At 29.9% G+C, this 22,699-nt stretch overlaps 1 protein-coding gene across 1 annotated transcript; it reads right to left on the bottom strand.

Moving 5' to 3' along the window:
* Positions 1–4,286: 4,286 nt before the first annotated feature.
* LOC129907070 (serine protease persephone-like) lies at positions 4,287–5,299 on the bottom strand (the record flags this gene model as incomplete). The annotated part of the gene is made up of 3 exons (XM_055983112.1): positions 4,287–4,677; positions 4,735–4,918; positions 5,021–5,299. Coding segments are annotated over 3 exons (804 nt in total), but the record flags the coding sequence as incomplete, so codon positions are not given.
* Between the last annotated feature and the right edge of the window lie 17,400 nt (positions 5,300–22,699).

The following is a 22,699-nucleotide window of genomic DNA, read 5'->3' as shown; positions in this document are numbered from 1 at the left end:
ACCATCGTTATGTCATGGAAAAATGTTATCTCAACTCTTTTTTTTGTACGAATGCATAACTTGATATATAGATATAGTACCTATATCGCAAGTAAAAATGAGATTGCGTATTAAATTATTTTTAAAAAATGTGCGGAAATGTTTTATCTTTTGATTCTAAATCTGGTTTCTGGTTGGTTCATGGCCGAAATTGATTTGTTCAGATTTAAGCAAAATGACAAAGCATCAATTTAGCGTATTCATATGACTGTAGACACAATTTTCAAATTTTTAATCGCGGGAAGGCATTGAAATCCTTGTGATCCATTTTTGCGAGTGAATAATCTCGCGATCAAAATCGCATGTGTATTCCTAGCCTAAAGCTCTTAATGAATTATGCAGAAAATATAAAAACAGATAAGAAAAAAACAAAACAATTAGGCTAGGCGCACACATGCGATTTTCAGTCGTTGCGATTAAAAAATCGTAGTCTTATAGTAAAGTATGTACCTAAGCAAAAGATTAAGACCTTACATATTTATATCTGTATGTTTTGTAGTAAAAGGGAATAACTTTTCGAATTCTATCATAATTTCAAAGAAAAAGCTAAAAAAAAAATACCTAGAAGTTCTTGAACCCAATAAGTTTTCATCAAAAAAAAATCAAAAATATCAATCTTTTTAATCTTCTCACGCCAATAAATCAATTTTTTTACTTGCGATATAGGTACTATATATCAAGTTATGTATTCGTACAAAAAAAAAAAGTTGAGATAACATTTTTCCATGACATTACGATGATAGACAATGCCAAAAAAGTGGGTCCCGGAAGTCCGTCTGTCCGTCTGTCTGTCAGTCTGTCAGTCTGTCAGTCTGTCAGTCTGTCAGTCTGTCAGTCTGTCAGTCTGTCAGTCTGTCAGTCTGTCAGTCTGTCAGTCTGTCAGTCTGTCAGTCTGTCAGTCTGTCAGTCTGTCAGTCTGTCAGTCTGTCAGTCTGTCAGTCTGTCAGTCTGTCAGTCTGTCAGTCTGTCAGTCTGTCAGTCTGTCAGTCTGTCAGTCTGTCAGTCTGTCAGTCTGTCAGTCTGTCAGTCTGTCAGTCTGTCAGTCTGTCAGTCTGTCAGTCTGTCAGTCTGTCAGTCTGTCAGTCTGTCAGTCTGTCAGTCTGTCAGTCTGTCAGTCTGTCAGTCTGTCAGTCTGTCTGTCTGTCTGTCTGTCTGTATATGGAGCTAGAGCCTAAACGGATGGACCGATTGCCTTCAAACTTGCTATGTAGCAGTTTTTGGTGACTCTCCAGAGGGGTTTTTGGAATTAATTTTTTTGGACCAAAAATAACGGTACCTGCCATATAAAAATTTCGGAAAAGTTTAATTTCTCGAAAACGGCTCCAACGATTTTGTTAAAAAAATTCAAATGTTAGTTTTTAGATAAGGTCTATCTTTTGATGAAGAAAATTTTTTTGGAAAATCATTATTAACGGTACCTGCCATAGGACCGCTTTTTTCAAATCTGATTTTCTGCCAAACTACTTATTGTATTTCAACGAAATTTTTTATACAAAAGCATTTATATAATTTAAATCTAAGCCAAAAATAAAATTTTGAAAAAAAATAATTTTTGGATTTTTAAAAAAATTTTGAAAATTTTTTTTTGAAAAATCAAATTTTTGAAAAAGGGACATTGAATTTTTTTGAAATTTTGTTTTTAGATGTTGATTAGTTATTTCTAAAAAATGGCATACCAATTTTATTTTTAAACTTTTTTTTCAAAAAACTATTTAAGAAAAATTAGTTTTTAAATAAACGGCTCTATCGATTTTGAAAATTTTTTTTCTAAAAATGCACCTTAATATATCAAATAAAACTGCATACCTGTTTTGTGGGGCGATTTGATTTCAGATATTGTTTTGTTTTTTTGAAAAATAAATTTTCTTTGTTTTTTTTTTTTTTTTATACCTACATTTCCCAAGCTTCTATATAAAAAGTCTTAAAAATTTAAGCAACTTGAACTCTAAGAGCAAGTTCGTGCGACCCAGTCGTGCATTTTATTCTATAACAACCTATACTAAATTGTATATCATAAGAAAGCTAATTATTTCACTTTTCATATGACGCTTCAATCATATTTCAAAAAAAAAAAAAGTTAGAAAGTGGCTGGTCATTAGGGTGTGTCAAAATGCAAAAGTATGGAATTTTTAAGTGTAATAGCTTTTAAAAGTTGCATTGCTTATCAAAATTAAATTATGCGTTTACAGTTTTCATTTTAATTAATATCTTTGGCTCGCTCAAAATATAGGAAGAAATCTGCACCGTTTGGATACAAAAAATATATATTTAATATTTTTAGGCTTTCACGTGAAAGATAATTACAAGAAAAAACTTTTAAGCTTATATTTGTTGGAATTGAACACTTAGTAAAGAAGCTACAAAATAATAAGTCAAGGAAAAAATCATTTTTTCATATAAAATCGTGTTTTTTTCCTAACAACTTCAACCGATTTGAGCGAGCCAAAGACGAACGATATTATAATTTTTTTTTACATATTATTAAATTTCAGACCCTAATACAACTTTTGACCACTATTACATTTGAAAATTAGGGTACTTTTATTTTTCCATACAAAAGTGACACATCCTACTGGTCATGGGCAACAGATCTCCACAGGCCACAGCTGTTTTGCGGTATTCAAACATCGAATTTCACGGTTTTAATTTTTAAACGGCCATATCTCGAGTTGCTGAATTTTTTACATTTTTTGTTTTTCGGTGTGAATTTTATATATTAACAAAATCTATTGATTTTAGTATTAATCTTTTTTTTTCACTATTTGTTAGGGAAATACACATAGCTTTTTAACCTTTTTCTAAATTCAGCTCAGTTTACCCTAATAGAATTTAAAATTTCTCAAAATCATGAATATCTAAATTTTTGAATTTAATTTTCCTTGTCATAATTTTTTTTTTTACACCTCTAAAACTTAACACCATAAGATTGGTATGAGTTGGCTTCGGAACACAATTTAACATTGGCTTTGGATCTGGACGGCTTAGATTCGTGGAGAACTTCCCTTTACGACTGTATTTCTGCGGTAGATGATCAAATGTTTCAGTCATTTCTCGATCGAGCGAGGGTGTCGGTATCAAGGTCAATATACAGTAAACTTAATCTTTGTTTAGGTTCATCAAATTACTTTCGAAACGAGTTCACTGTTAACGAGATGAGTTTGATATTCAAGCTGCGCACGGAAATGCTAGAACTAAACTACAGACCTCACAGAAATGATATTTACCCCAATTGCACATTATGTAATCTAAATGAAGCCGAAACCGTTTTTCATCTAATAGCATCGTGTCCTATTTTACAGGAAATACGACGTGTTTATTTTAATAAGAGTTTCCTTTCATTAGAAGATTGCCTTGCGGTTCTTAATGGAGAGTGTTGTTGGAAATTGCTTATCCGGTTTTCTTCAGAAGCGTTTTCATATAGAAATACATACGTTAACCTAACCAATCTAATATAATTTTGTTTTAGCTAAACTAAAAGCCCGATTTACACAGGATGTTGCAAGTCTTATATTCTTTTTTTTTTATATTTAAGGTTGTATTTTGTATAAATATTTAACATTAAACATCAATTTTTAATCTTGATATTTCAAAGAATTAAGTTCACAATCTGTGATAAATATGTAGTTACCATTAATTTTGTTTTAGCTAAACTAAAAGCCCGGATTTATTCCATTATAATAACACTTTTCAACAAAAAATGTATTTAAAGTTTTAATGTCATTATTAAATTATATTTTTGTTTTAGCTAAACTAAAAGCCCGGATTTATTAAAAAAAAAAAAAAAAAAAAATATTGAAATATTGTTTAACAACCATTTTGTATTTTTTCTTTAATTTGAATTTTAAAATTCATGAATTGTAGCATATCATTCTGGCATGTCTTTATTTTTATTTTCATTTATTTTTATCTAATTATAAATATTAATTAATTTGTACTTCTTTTTTTTTAAATTTGCTTTATAAAAATAATAATTCTCTCTCAAATTGAAATAACTTTGAAATAACCGGCAGACGGCTTATAAGCCATGCTTGTATATCTTTTATTTAATTATAAGTTTGTATCTTTTCTTTGAAAAAATAAAGATTAATAATAATAATAATAATAATAAAACTTAACACCATAAAAGCAGAGTGGCGTTGTCAAAAAAAAAAAAAAAAACATAATAAATGAACTTCAAAACACTTTGTATCATTTTTAATTAATTTCCGAAATTCAGTTTATTTACTTCTAGGAATTTTAATTGCATTTCTTAAATTTCTTATTATGGATGAAGTATAAATTTTGTCATTATTCTTTCCTACGCTGCTGCTGGCCAAACAATACTCTCAATCCAATCCAAGTAATATGCCACTCTAGTATAAACTGATGGTATTGCAGTTACACAAGAAACTCCATATGAAACAACTCCAACAATTGACAAATCTTTTTTATCGCTGACCAATTTAAGTGGACTACCCCCATCTCCATTACAGACATCTTTCTTTATTACTCGATCATATGCACAGTATTGTCCATCAATTAGCCCAATGTGATACTTATCGTAATGAGGATATTGATCAATATGTGTGGTATTGCATTTGTCTATTAAAACTGTGGTCACATTAGTTTTTAATAGATTATCCGATAGTGATGAAAATGCTATAAGACAAAGAGTTAATGAAAGGATTTATTTAAAATAATTGTAACAACACATACCAATGCCATTTGTAATACCCCGTCCAATAACAACTAATGGAACATCCGGATCGATATCCGAGCGATCTGTGTGAAGACAAGCAGGATATACAAATGGGGAAAATGCAACATCCTGCTTAAGTTCAATTAGGGCAATATCATTGTGTTGCACGTACTTATTGTACGACGGGTGAAACTTTATGGTCTGAAAAATTATAACTTGTTTACAATGTGATCAAAAATTAATTTGATCCTCGACTTCTGGCATTTCAAAAAGTCGATAACTATACAAATATTTAAGACTTACATTAATCTCCATATCAACAGGTTTAATACCATCTTCTGTGGTAGGATTCCATTTAACCACACCTAATCGAACAAACTTTGGCCTGTAGTAGTTAACAACACAATGAGCAGCAGTTAAAACATATCGCTCTGATATCAAAGACCCTCCACATCGAAGAGCAGGATTATCAAAGACCAAGCCTGCCATATGAGGATATTCACCAGGTACCACATTTTTTCCATCAAGGATTGTGTAAATTACTCTTGGATTACTGTATTTTTGACAAGCTGTAAAATGAAAATGTATAATTTTTTGTTAAAAGTAGAAGTTTTTTGTGTGCAATAAACAAAGCTCAAAAAAACAGATCAGCCCCTGGCCTTAACATCGCAAATAAGAACCGCATGTGAAATCCTTTGTCAACAGTCTAATTAATAGGTATATACTAGTGTGGTCTTAGACTTGAAAAGTCCACCATCAACCAAATGCAAAATCACATTATGGCCGATCTTAAACAATCCCCAGAAAAGTTTGTTTGTTTCTTCTCTCATAACTTCTAAATTACTTATCATCATTTGACAAATTTAGTATCGTTGTAAGCATTATGCTTGTCTGCTTGTTATAGGTTATCAAAACTTCTCAAATTTGGTGCCCCCTAGTGGCAATTGTTATGAACTAACGGAATTTCAGTTTTCGAACTTATACTTTATCTATCTTATGTTGTCGTTACAATTTAAAAATATCAGTTTTTCGTTCATTGCTTTTAACATCTAGAGGGGGCCACACAGTGGTCTCAATGTGTATGAAAAGGGTGGTCAACATTCTAAAAAAGTGGTGTATTTTAAAGAATTATTTAATTTTATTGTTGGTTAAAGCAATCAAATTTAAATTATTTTTAGATAATTTCGATGTTTGTGTTGAAAAATAAAGTAGAACTTTTACAATCTTACTTTTTTTCAGAGCAACACGACGAAAAAATTTGTATGGTGTGACACTGATTTAATATTTTTAAAAACTTTCATGGTGTATTGCAGTTTTCAAAAAAGTATATAAAAGTTTTCAAAGTTGAAGTTAGACCGAAAAATATGGCAATTTAAATTCAACAAAACGGGGTTTTTCAGAGCTTCTAGTTTACTAGAAGTTGAACATAACTTGAGGATTTTTATCTTCAACTTTCGAATTAGCCTTTGTTCACTAAAAGTTGACGTTTTCAACACTCGATTTTCAACTCAAGAGTTTATCAACTTCCAGTTCTCTCAACTTCCGGAAAAAGTAGAAGCTATGAAGCAAACTTGAGGTTTTGCATGGAAAAATTTCATGTTATATTATAAATTTTTGTTTTAAACAATTTATCGTGGTAAAAAAAATTATTTATGGGCAAAATGGATGTTAAGTAATGAACTGAAATGGCTCGTAGAACTTGAGAGATTTATTAAGCAATCAAATAATAAAAATCTAGGTAAACATCACTCATGGTTGCACTTTACATTTAATATCAAAACACTAGTTTAGATAATTATAAGTCATCAAATGAATCATTAACATTTTCCGCCGTTTTTTATTTACACACATTGAAATGCGGTTTAAGACTGGGTTCCCTTTTTCAGCGAAGTCAGATCTCATGTAAAAGCATTTGTGTGTATTAGTGAATGTGTTTTGCTCTCTCGCCATCGAATTCTCTGGTTTTTTCCTCTCCAGGAAGTTGGTTTTCATTTTCATTCATTGTCTCTTTATGAGATCGCCATCGCACTCACGCTTGCGAGGTGACATGCAAGTGGATGTAGGTATACAAAGATCTTTATATAGATATGGTGTTTGTGGACGAAAACTATTTGAAATTCAATATTTTCATGAAAGATTTCTGGAGTGTATGTATACCTATTTATTTTTGAAATGAAAAAGAAACTTGTTTCCATGTTGCTGTTGTGGATGGCATTTGAGTTTTTTGTGTATCAGAGAAATTTTTTGCATTATAATAATAATTATAGTTGTTCAGCGGAGAGCAGTTAGAGGATGTGTTATGTGGGTGCATTAGTATAAAATACTTGACAGTATGTCAGTATCCTTTGTGTAGTGTGTATAAAAATATGAGTAGATGCGCAGAAGGATTGATTTTCAGGTTCTTGCTCACTTTTGAGTTGTTCTTCGTTGAGAAATTTTTTATCTCGCACTCGCGCGAGTTACATGTGCAACCAAACTGCCCCCACACCGTAACTGCTGACCTGATTCAAATATTTTACTTTTATAATAATTCGCTAAATAAGCGATTCTGTATTTAAATATTTTATTTCTAATGAATTCATATTAATTTAACAAAGTAAGCATTTCCTCAAAGGTTAATGCATTGATATATCGTTTCCAAGAATTGTTAACAAAAATTCTAAAGAATTATGTATTTTGCTTAATTAACAATTTGTACTAATATTGTATTTATTTTATTGATTTGGAATTTAATTAAAGTTTGTCTTTTGAAGTAGAAAGTTCTTTTTTTTATGCTACCGCTCCACGGTAACTTTAAATGAAAATGTATTTACATACAATATATGTAGGTTTAGGTTCTTATGTGTATGTTGTTTGAGGATGGACTCGAGATAAATCTTGAATGACATTATGATCATGGAGAATGCCGCAAAAAGTGTCTCCTGAACTGATTTTTTGAAACTTAGGCCTCATGCTGATTGGACTAAATATTTAGCCGAGAATAAATTTTGATAATTATGATTATGACTGTGTATAAAATGTAGCCTTGAATAAATATAGCTGTGTGAATTTGGATAGACCAAACAAACCAATATTATTACCTAATTATTTGTATGCAAATATGTAGGTATATCAATCAATCACACAATCACAATGTAAATCTCAATTTTATTTGATTGATTAGCTAAGCACTATAATCTCAATTATTTCTATTTCGTTTCAATTTACTTCAGAAAACTAGATCAAAACATAAAAAGCTTCTTCTTCATTCAAAAACGAAGAAGGCACTGAATTGAAAATCCATTGCAAAACTATTTCTATAAATACCATCAAGTGCATTCTAACCACAAATACACTTATATAACCCTTTACCCATTCCCCCGCGAAAATATAACTATTATACCTAAAATGGCAAAAATTCTCTGTGGTAACTATGGTAATTATTGAAATTGTTCATAGTGGGGTTATTATAAAAAAGTCCATGTGACTCGTTAAAACTGAGAGACAAATTCGGAGCAGAAGTTGTTATCGGAGAGTGTTGTACTGGATTTGAATTAGAACCATAGCTTCTGTTTATTCTATCGAGCGGTGACTCATGTAAGCTGTCACGCTAAGATCGTGTCTTAGGGCCTCTCTTACTGGAAATATTTTTCGGAATAGTTCCACGTGGTAGATTATTTTGGGTACTCATATTCTCTTTGAAAATCAAATATGTATTACCATAAAAAAAAATTCTAATCAAGGTTAATGTTCGGGTGTTTGTATTTGTAATTCGCCATTAAGAAACGATCAGTTTGCTGTGAGTATGTATTTTGTTAGTTGTGTGTTCAAACGAGAAGGAAACAAAATTGGGAAATGAAATAAATTTCACTGGACTTTTTTTTACTTATATGCTACTCTCTAGCTGAGGACTCAGAGAAATAAGAAAACCAGTTTTTTAATAATATTTTTTTTTTTGTAATAGAACATTATCAGCTGCAAAACAATATATGTTCGATGAACATATTTGTTGTTGACTCAAAGATGATGTTTAAATACAAATTTGAATAATTTATTTGACAAGTGCATGAATTATCAATTATGTTCGTAGAACACTAATATCAGACTCCTTGACAAATAATATCAAACCAGTTGAAACACATTAAATTGGATCTTTAAACTGTGGACTCATAGTTTTTCAGAAAATAGAAAAAACAAGATCTAAAAGGCATTTTTACTTATCTGGTTTTTAATCTCTAAAATTAAATAAAAACATTTAATATTTAAAACGAAGCTATTATTAAATAACGTCAAACAAAATAGTGTTTCGTAAGTTAATTTACCAACAAGTCCAGCGTGAAAGCAAATACAATGGGGTTTCTTATGAAAAATTAGTTTATGTTTTTTTTTTTACTTTCTCGAAAACTACAAGACATTTTTGCACCGAGTTTTCTGTATTTAATTGAAAACAAATAAGAGAATTGAAATTCGAAAACTAATTTAGAACTTTATCTATCACACACAATTTTGAAAAAAAGTTCGATTTTTTTTTTTTTATTTTCTTTTCAAAATTTCGATTTTGAAAATTAATTTTTCAAAAACTATTTCATAAAACAGCTTCATTCAAAAACGAAATACAAGACAAAGTTTTTATCTTCACAAAAACTTATAACACGTTAAGGCTTGGCCACACCGGAGGGTACGCGGTAGCGGTACGGGTAGCGGCAACGATATTTGTATTAAAAAAATTCCACACCCGAACGTTGATGTGTCAGTTTGGAATTTTTTCCATACAAATACCCGTACCGTTACCTGTACCTCTACCGCGTACCCTCCGGTGTGGCCAAGCCTTTATTGTAGGTGTTACCGTTGATTTTTAATAATTTTGTTTCCAAATTAAGCCATTATTTTTAGAAAATTTCCCCTTCTGGCTAAATGGGGGGGAATAGACCCCCCCTCCAGTACGATTTTTTTCTTGTCTCAACTCAACTTACTCGAATCACCCTGTTTTTGCAAATTTTTTTTTTTATTGAATTTTTGTTTTAGTGAGGAAACGGCAACTCGGACAAAAAAACTTAGTATGAGACAAACATAGATAATTAGTAGCTCTTTAACTTTTATAACAACAATTTTTTTAATAAAAGTTTGAAAAAAAAAGTTATGGTGAATATAAAAAATAAGTGAGCATAGCATTTTACGAAATTCATTATAACTCCTAAATGGTAGGTTTTAGAATAAAAACTTACTTAACATTTTTTGTGGGAAATAAAATTTGCTACAACTTTGTCTGATAACATTTTTCTCTAAGACCAAAACTAGCCGAACTACAAGCGATAGTCGCAAAACTGTTCAAAACAAAATGGCGGCCAAAGTCGTCCAGACATTTGTTAGGAAAATGGGGGGTTTAGTTCCTGTACTAGTGTACTTTCATATTTTGAGTACAAATTGCAGTTGCGAATTATTTCTCAGCAAAAGTATAACTTGACTGGACTATCACTGGTTAATGAAAAATATTCACTTATTAGGGTAAAATTATGTAAAAAATTTTGTTTTTATTGAGGATATTATTTCATAAGAAATAATGAAGCCTTATCCGTTGGGCGCCAATGTGTGATAGCTCACTTAGGTAGGTGGTCGGTGACGTTTGACATAATCCTTATGCAACTGTAGTCACGCTTGCGATTGCTCTGACTATAGCTCGACGGAGGGGTAGGATCTTGTTGCATTGTTCCTAAGCACACATGATTATCGTGCCTATTTAATTAGAAGGGGAAAGGGAATTGAAATGCGGTTTAATGGAAAAAAAGGGGAATATGGGAAAATTGGAAAGGAGTGAAACACACACTGACACGGTTTCGGATGGTAGGAAGCCTATGGTATACCCTCCCCTATGTATCTTTCAGATACACCTTTGACTATCTGTACCAGAACCTAAGATAGTCCCTTTAATTTATACAACCTCACAACTTACTAAATCATATTCTTAAATGGCTTGGACAGCTTTTAGTTTAAAAAGAAATTCATTTTTGTTTTATTTTACAGTTCATTCAAAAAAATAATTTTTATTCATTTCTTATTTCTTTTTAAATTTAAACAGGATTTGATAATGAAAGCTTGAAAGCACATAGATAACTTTAATTGAAATTAAGAAATACAAATGAAATTTAAAGGTAGATAGATGAATATATATTTTTGTGTTTAATCTTAAATTTGTTTTAATTAATTGTACCTATGTTTTCTTCAAATTTTAGTTTAGTTTAGGGTCATAAAGAAATAATATTAATAAAAATAGATATAAATAAAAAAAATTCAACAAAAAATGCCAAAGAAATATAAATTTTGTACAAATGGGTACTTACAGCTTAATCCTCGGCGTTGCGACGAAATTTGTGGCCACAAGTTTCCCTCGCTGAGCTTCGAGTGTTGGGTTATTTTTGTTTGCAATTTTACTTTCACTTTTATATAATTTCTACTTTTATGATTTTAGGTTATTTTTTTTTTGTTTGATTATTGATTAATTTTATAAGTATAAGTTTAAACACAAAATTTAATGTATTTAATAAGACCTTTTAGCGAATTTTTATGTTTTAAATTTCTTTTGTTTTAGGTTAAAAAAACAAATAAAATGCTTTAATCGAAAGCTCGGTTAGAATTGCAAGGGAATTGCTGGTTATTTTTCGGCTACCGCTTAACCTCAACTAAGTTTATAAGTCACGTGAAAGAATCACGAGTTAAGCCTTGATGATTTCGATTTATGTTTATAATTTGTCTCTCTTTAATTTGGCGTTTTCCTTTGAAGCTTTTTTCTTATTTTTTTTAATAGGTGGTATTTGCTTATAAAGCTGGTGATCGGGGATAAATCTGGGGATCCGCGGACGCAAAATCTTACTCTTAAGAGTTTTTTATGACTATATACGTCCGCAGTGATCTAATTTTAAATGTTTGTTAATAACACGTAACAATAAAAAAAAAAATGAAAATTGAGATTTTCTCGTAATTCAATAAACCTTTTATACTTTTTATAATCTAATTTAATTTCCTAGTAAATTCACTTTTAATTAAACTTTTAAACCTAAAGTGTTGAATTTACTTTTAGATTATTTTATGAAGCGACTTCTGCTCGGGATGAGAGTTTAGATGGAAAAGACTTATTTGAGGGAATCAGGTTTTAAGATGGGTTGATTTCCGTCTTAAAAGCATTGATATTTCGATACTCGAACGACGTTTACTTTTCGAATATAGATCTCTGTCTACACTAGTTCTTTTTTTTATTTTTCTATGTTTTTCTTAGTAAAGGTGTACATTACAATACTTACATAATTTACTATAACTACCCTGATGCTCTGAATCCTTTTGGCAATTGATAATTTGAAGGTGTGTCAGGACAGCAAACAACTTCATTATAAAACTTATGCTCACATATAGCTGTAGAATTGTATTCGATAGTTTGCCTTTGTAATCCTTCCAAATAAACTCCACATTTTGATAGTAATTTACAAACTCCTGATTCGCCAGATTTTGTATAACAACTCGCTCCAACCTTCAAAATTTGTACTGAAATATTTTGAATTATTAGCAATAAGGTTTAATAAATGTTATACATTTTATTTATAAGAATTCTAATAAAAAATAATGATATAAAACTTATTTTTAAAATTATGCTACTAATAAAATAGGTCCTAGCTGACTGCCCTGAGGAACACCTGTGTGGTTGGGACAAACTAAGTAAAATTTGTTGTGCGAAAGGGAAAAAGAAATATAAATGGATTTTGTTTTTGTTGAAAAAGGGGTATAATGTACACCAGGCATGTCAAACTTGCGGCCCGCGGGCCGCATGCGACCCACAACGAATAACTTTGCGTCCACATTTTTATTAATTTTGAGTTTTAGATTATAATTTAGATTTTATGTTCACAGCTCCACACACACCTCCTTTTTTTCCTAATCAACAAATAAATATGGGACAAAACCATAAGATCTCGTGACTTAAATCAGGGTAAGTTATGTGATTTCTTAAATTGAACTAAGAAGCGAATATTCTGAGTTAATCTACAAACGTTTCTGGGGCTTGGGAATTTTTTTAGTTTTTAATGATAAAAGTGTTTAAACCAGCATGTCTTCCTATCTAAAATGATTGCAGATACCTAGAAGTAGCAAAACATTTATCTGAGTTAAACTCAAAACTGCGAGGAAAATTAATAATATAACAAATATGCGAACAAATGCAAATGTGCATTCAAATGCAACCTAGCTCTTTTGGAATCTAAATCTAAACTATAAAATTGAATACGAAAAAAGGCTTGCAGAATATTTCTTGAAAGACAAGTTCTCTTGATTTTTTTTCGATTTGTTCCATAAACATAGAATTAATTCCGAATCATGTGAAAATGGAGGAAAGCGATTTCAAGTTTGACTCTGAAGTAAATTCCAAATTCGTTGAAATTCCAGATTTTATAAGTATTTTTGTGCACTTGAAAACTGCCATATAAAATCGTTTGCAAATTTCACAGTAGGTACCTGTCGATGTGAGCAGTTATTTCAGTCATAAAGAGGAATGAGTTACCTATACAATTCTGAATAACTAATTTTGGTCTGAGAAAAAAATGGTAAATGAAAAAAAAAAAAATATCGATATTACCAAAATATTCATTCATTCGATGGTTTTAAATCATTTATTCATTCATTTAGTTACTATTTTCATTCGAATAGTTTTTTCATTTGATAGTTTAGGTACTATTTTCATTCAAATAATTTATTTTTATACGATAGTTTTGTCATTATAAAACATTTTTTTTTATTTGATAGTATTTTCTTTTGAACATTATTCTTATTCGATAGTTTTTTCATTTGAATAGTTTTCAAAAAATAGTTTCATCATTCTTGCGGTTTTTTTTTTACAAAATTGTTTTACATATAAAAATTGTAGCTTAACATGTTCTGCGGCCCACACAAAATTTTATCTCGCTGTTTTGGCCCCTTGTAACCATTAAGTTTGACTTGCCTGATGTAAACGATCGTCAAACAATACATCAGGAGATACGACCGTCACAAAAAAAAAATTATTTGAACACAACGGCAACACCTAGGTACAATATTTGAGCATATGTTTTTAAAAAGCTAGGAACTTTTTAAAATTATTTGTGTAAAACTGTGTTAATAGAAAGCAGAGTTTTTGAAAAAATGGTCCTCAAATTCAGAATTTTGCAAAAAAAATTAACAAGTCATGTTTTTTTTAAAATATTTTCGTAATAAAATATGCATTTATTTTTAAAATTTTCTTGGCCATATTAATATGTATTTGAATTCAGAAAAGAAAATATCAATATGTATTACAGATTATGAAAAAATTTAAAAAGTATTTAACTTTCGAAGAACTTTTTTAATAGAAGTTTGGACAAAAAAATATTATTACTTTTTTCAAAATTCAACATTTAAATATTGTTGTTATTGTTGAAGGTCAAAATATTTTTTTTGTGTTTGAAATCAGTTTGTGAGATAATTGCATCTTTCTTTAAAACGATGGTAGATTGTCTCTTGCTCCCGTATATTATTTCCCTTAAATTACGTAAAGAATTTCTTGGTATCTTAAAAAAAAAAATAATTTCAATCAAAAAAAAAATAAAAATCAAACATCGGCAATTTTTAACCTATAGAGGTTAAAGTATTTTTAATTACCGACGTTTCAAAAAAAGATCATCGCAATTGGAGCTGTTCGGCCGATTTCCCTAAGTTTTTTTTTACCATTTTTTAAAGCGGTTTTTTTGGCTCCAAGTTTTTTTCAAAATCAGCTCCTTTCCAATAAAATATTCTTGCAACACTGTATGTTGATATTTTTTGTTTTGTCGATGAGGTCTATGTAGTTTTTTAAGCTTTTTTTTGTTATTTTGTAGCAAGGTGCTGTTTTATAAGTAATAAGTGGTCTAATTGGAATTCCAATTTTGTAGGTATATCTTCGGAAGTCCGGTGAATTGTGGAACTTGTGAATTTCGTTTTTTCATTTATTATTTTTTTTTTTGTAATTAGTAAAAAGATGATTTTTGTGTATATCTACATTTGTTTATTTCTTTTACATATTTTTTTGTAAGGTCGGATTGTATGAATTATAAAACAGCACCCTGCTACAAAATAACAAAAGATTTACAAAAAATCCATAACCACAAACATAATAATACAAAAACAACAAAAGGTTAAAAACGACAAAACAAAAGAAAGAAACAAAGTCTCCACAATACAAATTAATATCATTCAAAGTCACCAATACAATACAATTTTATTCGTAAAAGATAACCTATGTAGTAAACAAACACACAAAATAGAACAGGAAAAATATTATAACCACACGGTATGACGGCAAAAGTGACAACAACAACAACCAGAAATAGATTAAATTAACATTAAAAGCCCGAAATTTCGTATGAAATAAAAAATATTTTTACTAATGAATTGTTCCTAATTTTATTAGGCAATGTTGTTTTAGGTAAGAACAAACATGGGTCTTTACATATTTGAAGAATTTATATAATTTAACTCTTGAAAATATTTTTTTTTTTTTTTGCACAAATAATAAAACTTTTTGATAAAATCGATCAAAAAAAAAATGGGAGACCCTAACCAATTAAAAATGATAAAACTACTTTTACACAAAATTTGTGTTTGACAAATTCAAACAATATTCATTATTGCTTACCTTTAGCTAAATTAAACTGGTATCCGTTAACAACTGCTAAAATCCAAGCTAAAAAGCAAGAAAATTCCAACCACTTCACCATTTTTGTTGAGATTTTTTTATGTCGACACTATCACTCAAGACTTTAAAGCAATCTAACGCATTTAAAATGTTCTTAGAACCTAATACTCCAGTCAAAGCGTCGGAAAAAAGGGCCTAACCTTGCGCACAGAGGCACTGTCATTTTTTATTTCATGGATCGATAGGGGTGTACTTGAAAGGCTTAACCCCAATTTCTCACCACCTGATCATTCTTTTTAGCGGAGTTATTCACAAAAATGCATTTTTTGGGATATTTTACTTCTAAGCTAATATCCTTGCTCCACTTTGTCGTAGACCAAAAAATAAACAAACATTCTCTTCCTTATAATATTTTCTATCGTTGTATGTAATTTCATTGTATTTGAGTGAGTAACTACAAAATGGCCTGCATTTTACAGAAAAAATCAGCTCATTACACTGGTCAACAAAATTTAACTTTTTTTTTGCCAAAATGACTTATCTCGTTGCAAAAATCATAACTTTTGAACGGATTGAGGTAGCGGTACAGTTTTTTTTTTAATTTGAAGGAAATTTCCAGGGCTGTTACACCAATGAATTTCAAGAAAATTGTTTTACAGGGTGTTTAGGAATCATCGGCCGAAAACCGATTTTCTTAAAAAAAAAATATTTAAATTAAAATTGGTATGCCATTTTGTAGAAATCACTAATTCACATCTAAAAAAAGTTCAGATTACACTTTTCCATGATATTACGATTATAGAGAATGCCAAAAAAGTTGGTCCCGGAAGTCCGTCTGTCTTTCTGTCTGTATAAGGATCTACATCCTAAACGGATGGACCGATTGACTTCAAATTTGGTATGTAGCATTTTTTGGAGACCCTCCAGAGGTGTTTTTGGAATTAATTTTTTTGGGCCAAAAATAACGGTACTTGTCATACACCAATTTCAGTAAAGCTGTAATTGCTCAAAAACGGCTCCAACGATTTTGTTTAAAAAATTCAAATGTAAGTTTGAAAACAAGGTCTATCTTCTAATGAAAAAAATTTTTTTGGAAAATCATTATTAACGGTACCTGCCATAGAACGGTTTTTTTTAAATCCGATATTCTCCGAAACGGCTTATTCGATTTCAACGAAACTTTTTTTGAAGAAGCACTTATATAACTCAAATATAAGCCAAAAATAAAATTTCAAAAAAAATAATTTTTGGATTTTTAAAAAAATTTTGAAATTTTTTTTTGAAAAATAAAATTTTCGAAAACGGGACATTGTATTTTTTTGAAATTTTGTTTTTAGATGTGGATTAGTGATTTCTACAAAATGGCATACCAATTTTAATTTAAACATTTTTTTTAAAGAAAATCTGTTCCTTCTGCCTTCATTTTTTTTCAAAGTACAAAATCTCGGCAGTGCGCAAGCATGCGCAGCTAAATATTTTTATTTTGAATCAACAATTGATTGGTACACATACCCTATTCGGCTTAATGAATGGAACCGAATGGATTTTTTACGGTACCTGCCATAAAACCGTTTTTTTTCAAATCCGATATTCTCCAAAACGGCTTATTCGATTTCAACGAAACTTTTTGTGAAGAAGCACTTATATAACTCAAATATAAGCCAAAAATAAAATTTCAAAAAAAATAATTTTTGGATTTTTAAAAAAATTTTGAAATTTTTTTTTGAAAAATAAAATTTTCGAAAACGTGACGTTGTATTTTTTTGAAATTTTGTTTTTAAATGTGGATTAGTGATTTCTACAAAATGGCATACCAATTTTAATTTAAACTTTTTTTTTAAAGAAAATCTGTTTTTGGCCGATGATTCCGAAACACCCTGTGAAATAATTTTATTGAAATTCATTGGTATAACAGCCCTAGAAATGTCCTTCAAATAAAAAAAAAAATTGTACCGCTAACTCAATCCGTTCAAAAGTTATGATTTTTGCAACGAGATAAGTCATTTTGGACAACCGTGGGGCGCTTAGATCGAATTAATAATGGGAGTAAGGAGATGAGATATACATTTCTGTTTGAAATTTGACATATTTTTTAGTTCGTTCGCTAGCTTACTTTTTTGGTGGCGCTGTTTTTTTTTCATGATAGTACTATAGATTTTATATACAAAGCCCAAGGGAGCCGAGTTATTATACTTTTAAAAAAACACTAATCCGTAAGAAAATTTAAAAAAATATCCCTTGTTCATAAGTCGAATAATAGTTCTCAGTGAGAGGGGTTGTTTTCATTGTTTCTTGTTACAAGAGGATTTGTCTCATGTTTTTCGTTGGTCATTTGGAACTTTTTTTAAAAATTAATTTCTCGGCTCCCGTGGGTCGTAGAGAAATAATTTTTTTTTTTAAATTGTAGATAATTTGAAGGAAAACAATAGTATTTTAATTTGTTAGCCAATACTTGCACCGTTTACAATAATATATAATAAGGCAAGAGTTTACTAAACAAAAAAAACGACTTTGACTTAATATTACTTATTTTTTATTTGTTTCAACAAAAATAATGTGCATTAAATCGATAGAAAATGTTGTGACAAACAATGAATAGCTTTATTTTTTGCTTGTAGGACATCCTGAAGCCGAGTTATTCCCAAAAAACGATATTTTTGGGTGTTTTCGCACCGGTTTTGCATGCATTCATTTATCAATTACTCGGCCATCTTCGGTGATAAAGGGCTGATTTTTTCTTTAAAATGCAGGACATGAATAGGGCTACAATAATTAGAATAATGTTAACCATAATATAAACTTTTTTCGAAATAAAAACGAAAATTTGTTTTTTAACTACTAGAATTTGACTTCAACTGGCTGCCATTTTGTAGTAACTCACTCAAATACAATGAAATTACATACAATAGAAAATAGGTATTATAAGGAAGAGAATGTATGTTTATTTTTTGGTCTACGACAAAGTGGAGCAAAGATATTACCTTAAAAGTAAAATATCCCAAAAATTGTATTTTTGTGAATAACTCCGCTAAAAAGAATGATCAGGTGGTGAGAAATTTAAATATACCCCTATCGATAAATGAAATAAAAACTGACAGTGCCTCTATGCGCAAGGTTAGGCCCTTTTCCGACGCTTTGACTAGAGTAACATGTTTTCAAGGTATTTTTTTATGCTGAATCTAATGGCATAAAAATAAAGTCAATACGATTGCTGTAACAAAAGTTATTTTCGATAAAAAAAGGGCGCCTGTTTTTTGACTTCAACAGGTAAAAATATAACCGAAACCCATGTGAAAAACATGCTACACTGACAAAATTCAGGATGAAGGTTTTAGACAAAGGATTCATAAAGTTTTTTAAAAATTATTTTGGTGAAAGGGTGTTTTTGTTGATGGGTTGAGTTGTGTGTGAGAATGGTGTCATAACTAGGGTTGCCAACTTTTTTAAGAAGGAATAGAGTATATTTGGTTTCAGAGACGAAAAAAAAAGAGTACATTTTTCAAAAAGAAGAGTACCATTTATTTCAAGTCTTAAAAATGTATTTTTTTTTTTTTTTGCTTCTTACAGTACATAACAATTTTTTGTTGTTTTTAAAATATGTGTATGACTAAACGTTCAAATTCAATTTTTGCAGTTATCAATATAATTCATCGAAATAAAAATATATAAGAAGGTTAACTCAATTTTAAATACCTTGATATTTTACAAGAAAATATCTAATATTTTCAGGACTTAAACAAAACAAAGTAAAATAGAGAACAAAATTTGAATTAAACAAATAGGTCGTACTAAAACAACGACAAAAATTATAGTGTTTTGTACTCTCTAAATTACAATTGTTCAAATTTAGAAATTATAAGGACGAATATTTTAAGCCTCGTTCTTTTTTTCATTCAATTCTATCTTTAGAAATATGAATGTTATCCACTAATTTGTAAACGTTAAAATGCTTATGTTTATGTGGTGGTACACTCAGCCTTAAGTAAAAAAAGAGTATTTTCACGTACTCTATCAGAGTTATAGATTATAGAGTACACATACGTGAAATAGAGTACAATACTCTTTTTTAGAGTACGGTTGGCAACCCTAGTCATAACTGCTAACTTGCATTTTGTTAATTTTTTATACTTGGTGAAAAAGTAATGTCTGTTATTAAGAACTAAGAATGAATAGAGTCTACAAAATTATCTTGAGTGAAAGGGTGTTTTTTTTTTGTTTTTTTTTTTTTTAAGAAATGATGAAATTCGGAATTAGTACCACAAAAACTGGGACAAAATTGGTTCACCAATGAAAATGTATACAAATGTTTGATTTATAACAGAAACCAAGAATCTAAGTAGTCTATAAAAGTATTTTAGGTAAAAGGGTGTTTTTGTTTTTGGGAAATAAGGAAAATTCGCGATAAGTCCGATCAAATCAATGGTATAAAAGTTACCCTTACGAAATTTATGAAAAATGTTGTCTTTCCCATGGGAATTAAGAATAAAAAAAATCATGTGTGCAATGCACACGTGGTAGAAGTGAAACCTTAAAAATAATTTTTCTTGAAAAAAAAAATAGACCATCAAAAAGCTTACAAAGTTTTCTAAAGAATTAAGCCATAATTAATTTTTTACAATGCGTAAAGCATAAAAATACTTTATTCAAAACAATATTTTTTATCAAAAAAAGCGAAAAAAACACTTAATTTTATCTTCTCACGCTATAAAATACATTTTTTTCCCCAACAACCTATACAAATTTTTACACCATCTGAAAGCTTATTGTCTTAGCTCAAAATACATATCGATCAGGTGTATGAGACATCTACAAAAAGAGCTAGAAATTTTTAAATGTGATGAAATTTCATCCAAAAAGCAAAAAAAAACATTTATTTTTATGTTCTCATGCTATTAAATCAATTTTTTTGTTTGACAACCTATAAAAAATTTTATACCATGTAAAAGCTCATTGTTTCACCTTGTATAATGATGTATAAATCTCATTTCAAAAATGTCTAAAAGAGAAGTTAGAATTTTTTAAAGTCAACCATGTCGAATTTCCAGACTGAGATTACGGTACTTCCTACACTGGTAGCTGGTCATCGCCAACAGATCTCCACAGGTGTTTTGAGGTATTTTTAAAGTTTTTTCAATTTAAGATTGTGTAACTTGTAGAGCACGTACCGTTATGTGTGATGTATCAAATAAAAGGTTATGTTATCAACATGCGTATTAAAGTTGAATCAAATTTGTATGTGCACTAGATCAAAAGATATAACGTGTGTTGGAAAAGAACATGTTTTTACCGTTATCTCCGAATTTTGAATATGAAATTAATTGAAATTTTGTACAATTATAATTTATTTAATTACCTATCAACAGTACAAATTTCATTCATCTATCTATTACAACAAAAAAGTTTTAACAAGTTGAAGTCGTGTCGCGTTTTCGTTTCATCTTGTTTCAAATCACTACGATACTAAAGAAGTTTTCACTTCAAAAAAAAGTTTAATCACAGATATTATAGTTACATAGATATCGCATCCAGTGCAAATAAAAATTACCACTTTTTGTATCCCTTATTTTCAAGAGATTTGTTATAGTCAAACCTTGCAACCAAATTCAACAGAACAAAATCAAACAACAAGAACAAGATCCAGCCACAAACGCTAGCTTGCAAGTTGCATTCGAAAGATACAAACATTTTCTTTTTGCCATTCCTTTTCGTGTGCCAACACAACTTTTAACTGTGCACGTGCAGGTAGTTTTTTGTTTTGTGTATACGATACATAATGTTTCTTTGTTTTTTTTTTTTTTTTTTTTGGATGGGCTGTGTTCAGCGATGCCAACTGAGGCGTAATTATGCCTTTTAGGCATAATTTTATTATCAAGGCCTTGAGGCTTTTTTTTTTGCCAAAAAGTCATATTTTTTTTCATTCCACTTTTGTTTTTATTTTAAGAGTTTCTTATAATTTTTGGAATATTTTGATAAAAAAAGACTAAAAGTTATTATATTATAATAATATCTTTTAAATAAAGGTTATTCGACACTTTATTTAAAGAATTTCTTTTTACCATTTATATCTCTTGGTAATGTTAAATTTTTCGGAGAATTTCGTCCTCACTAATAAATTTTATTAGAATTCTGAATCTGTAAAAAAGCAATTTTGTTGCCATAAAAAAGTCTATGACACTTGCAAATAGGCGATTACATATACCTTATTGGGGAACAAAATTGGTCGTTAATTTTTTCCAACAATGTAAAGCAATATCTTAATTCCCTTGAAGAAAATAAGTTGCCGTTTCGTGACAAATAAGTAGCCTTACCGTAATATAAAAATTAATTAAATAAACATTTAGTTTTGTGTTCTTGCACTTTTTGTATATGTACCTATAACACGGTGTTACAAAAATGAGGTTTCAAAATATACGCGGGCGGAGACCTATCAGGTTTTGTAGAGGACTAGCTCTAGCTCGAAAATGGGTAAAAAATTGTTGAAGCTAGAATTTTTTCAAAGGGTGAAGGTCCAAAAAACCGTTTTTTGCCCGTAACTCCAGATTTTGGGGGTGTTAGGGGATTTTCAAATACCGTTTCGTAATCAGTGCGACTAGCTCTACAAAACCTGATAGGTCTCCGCCCGCGTATATTTTGAGTGTTACACCGTGTAATTTTTCAAAGATAAACTAAGAAATCTAAATTCAGGCATAATTTATTTGAAAAGGCTAAAGGCATAATTTTTTCTCAAGTGAGGCATGATTTTGACTGAATGGGTTGGCAACGCTGGTTGTGTTGTGGGCTGCGTTGTGGTAGCCGCGTCGGCGGCGGCACGATCGGTTGTTGTGGTTTCTTCTTTTTATTTTAAAGTCACTTTGCCCTCGGCTTTAGGTATGCTGTAGGTATACTCTATACCTATGAATAAATGCAATCTGAACATGCCTAATAGACCACTGCCAATAAATTTTTAAAATAAAAAAATTATTAGCAGCATATGGGTGCTTGGAAAATTTAGGATAAATGGTATATGAAAGGGAAAAAATAAATTGCCCACAAACAAATTGAGGGAAAGGGGGTGGGTGGGTGAAAAAGTGGGGTGGGTGTCAAAAATCGTGTTTTTTTACGATTTCTCTCAAAAGTACCCCTATCGAAAAAAGTTAAATGCAAAAGTTGTAGATACTATAAATGTCCACAACTTTTACTCAAACCATTTTTTTATATAACATCAAAAATATTGAAAAAAAATACAAAAGTACGATATTATGATTTTTTATTTTTATCTTTGAGAAAAATGATTGGATTTTTACTATCATTTTTTTGGTTAAAAATTACTTTGTTATGTTTTCTATCTATTTAAACTG

The sequence above is a fragment of the Episyrphus balteatus genome, chromosome 1, assembly GCF_945859705.1.
Source record: "Episyrphus balteatus chromosome 1, idEpiBalt1.1, whole genome shotgun sequence".
NCBI lineage: Eukaryota > Metazoa > Arthropoda > Insecta > Diptera > Syrphidae > Episyrphus > Episyrphus balteatus.
Note: the sequence above shows the minus strand (reverse complement) of the source record. Positions and strands in the feature narration are given on the sequence as shown.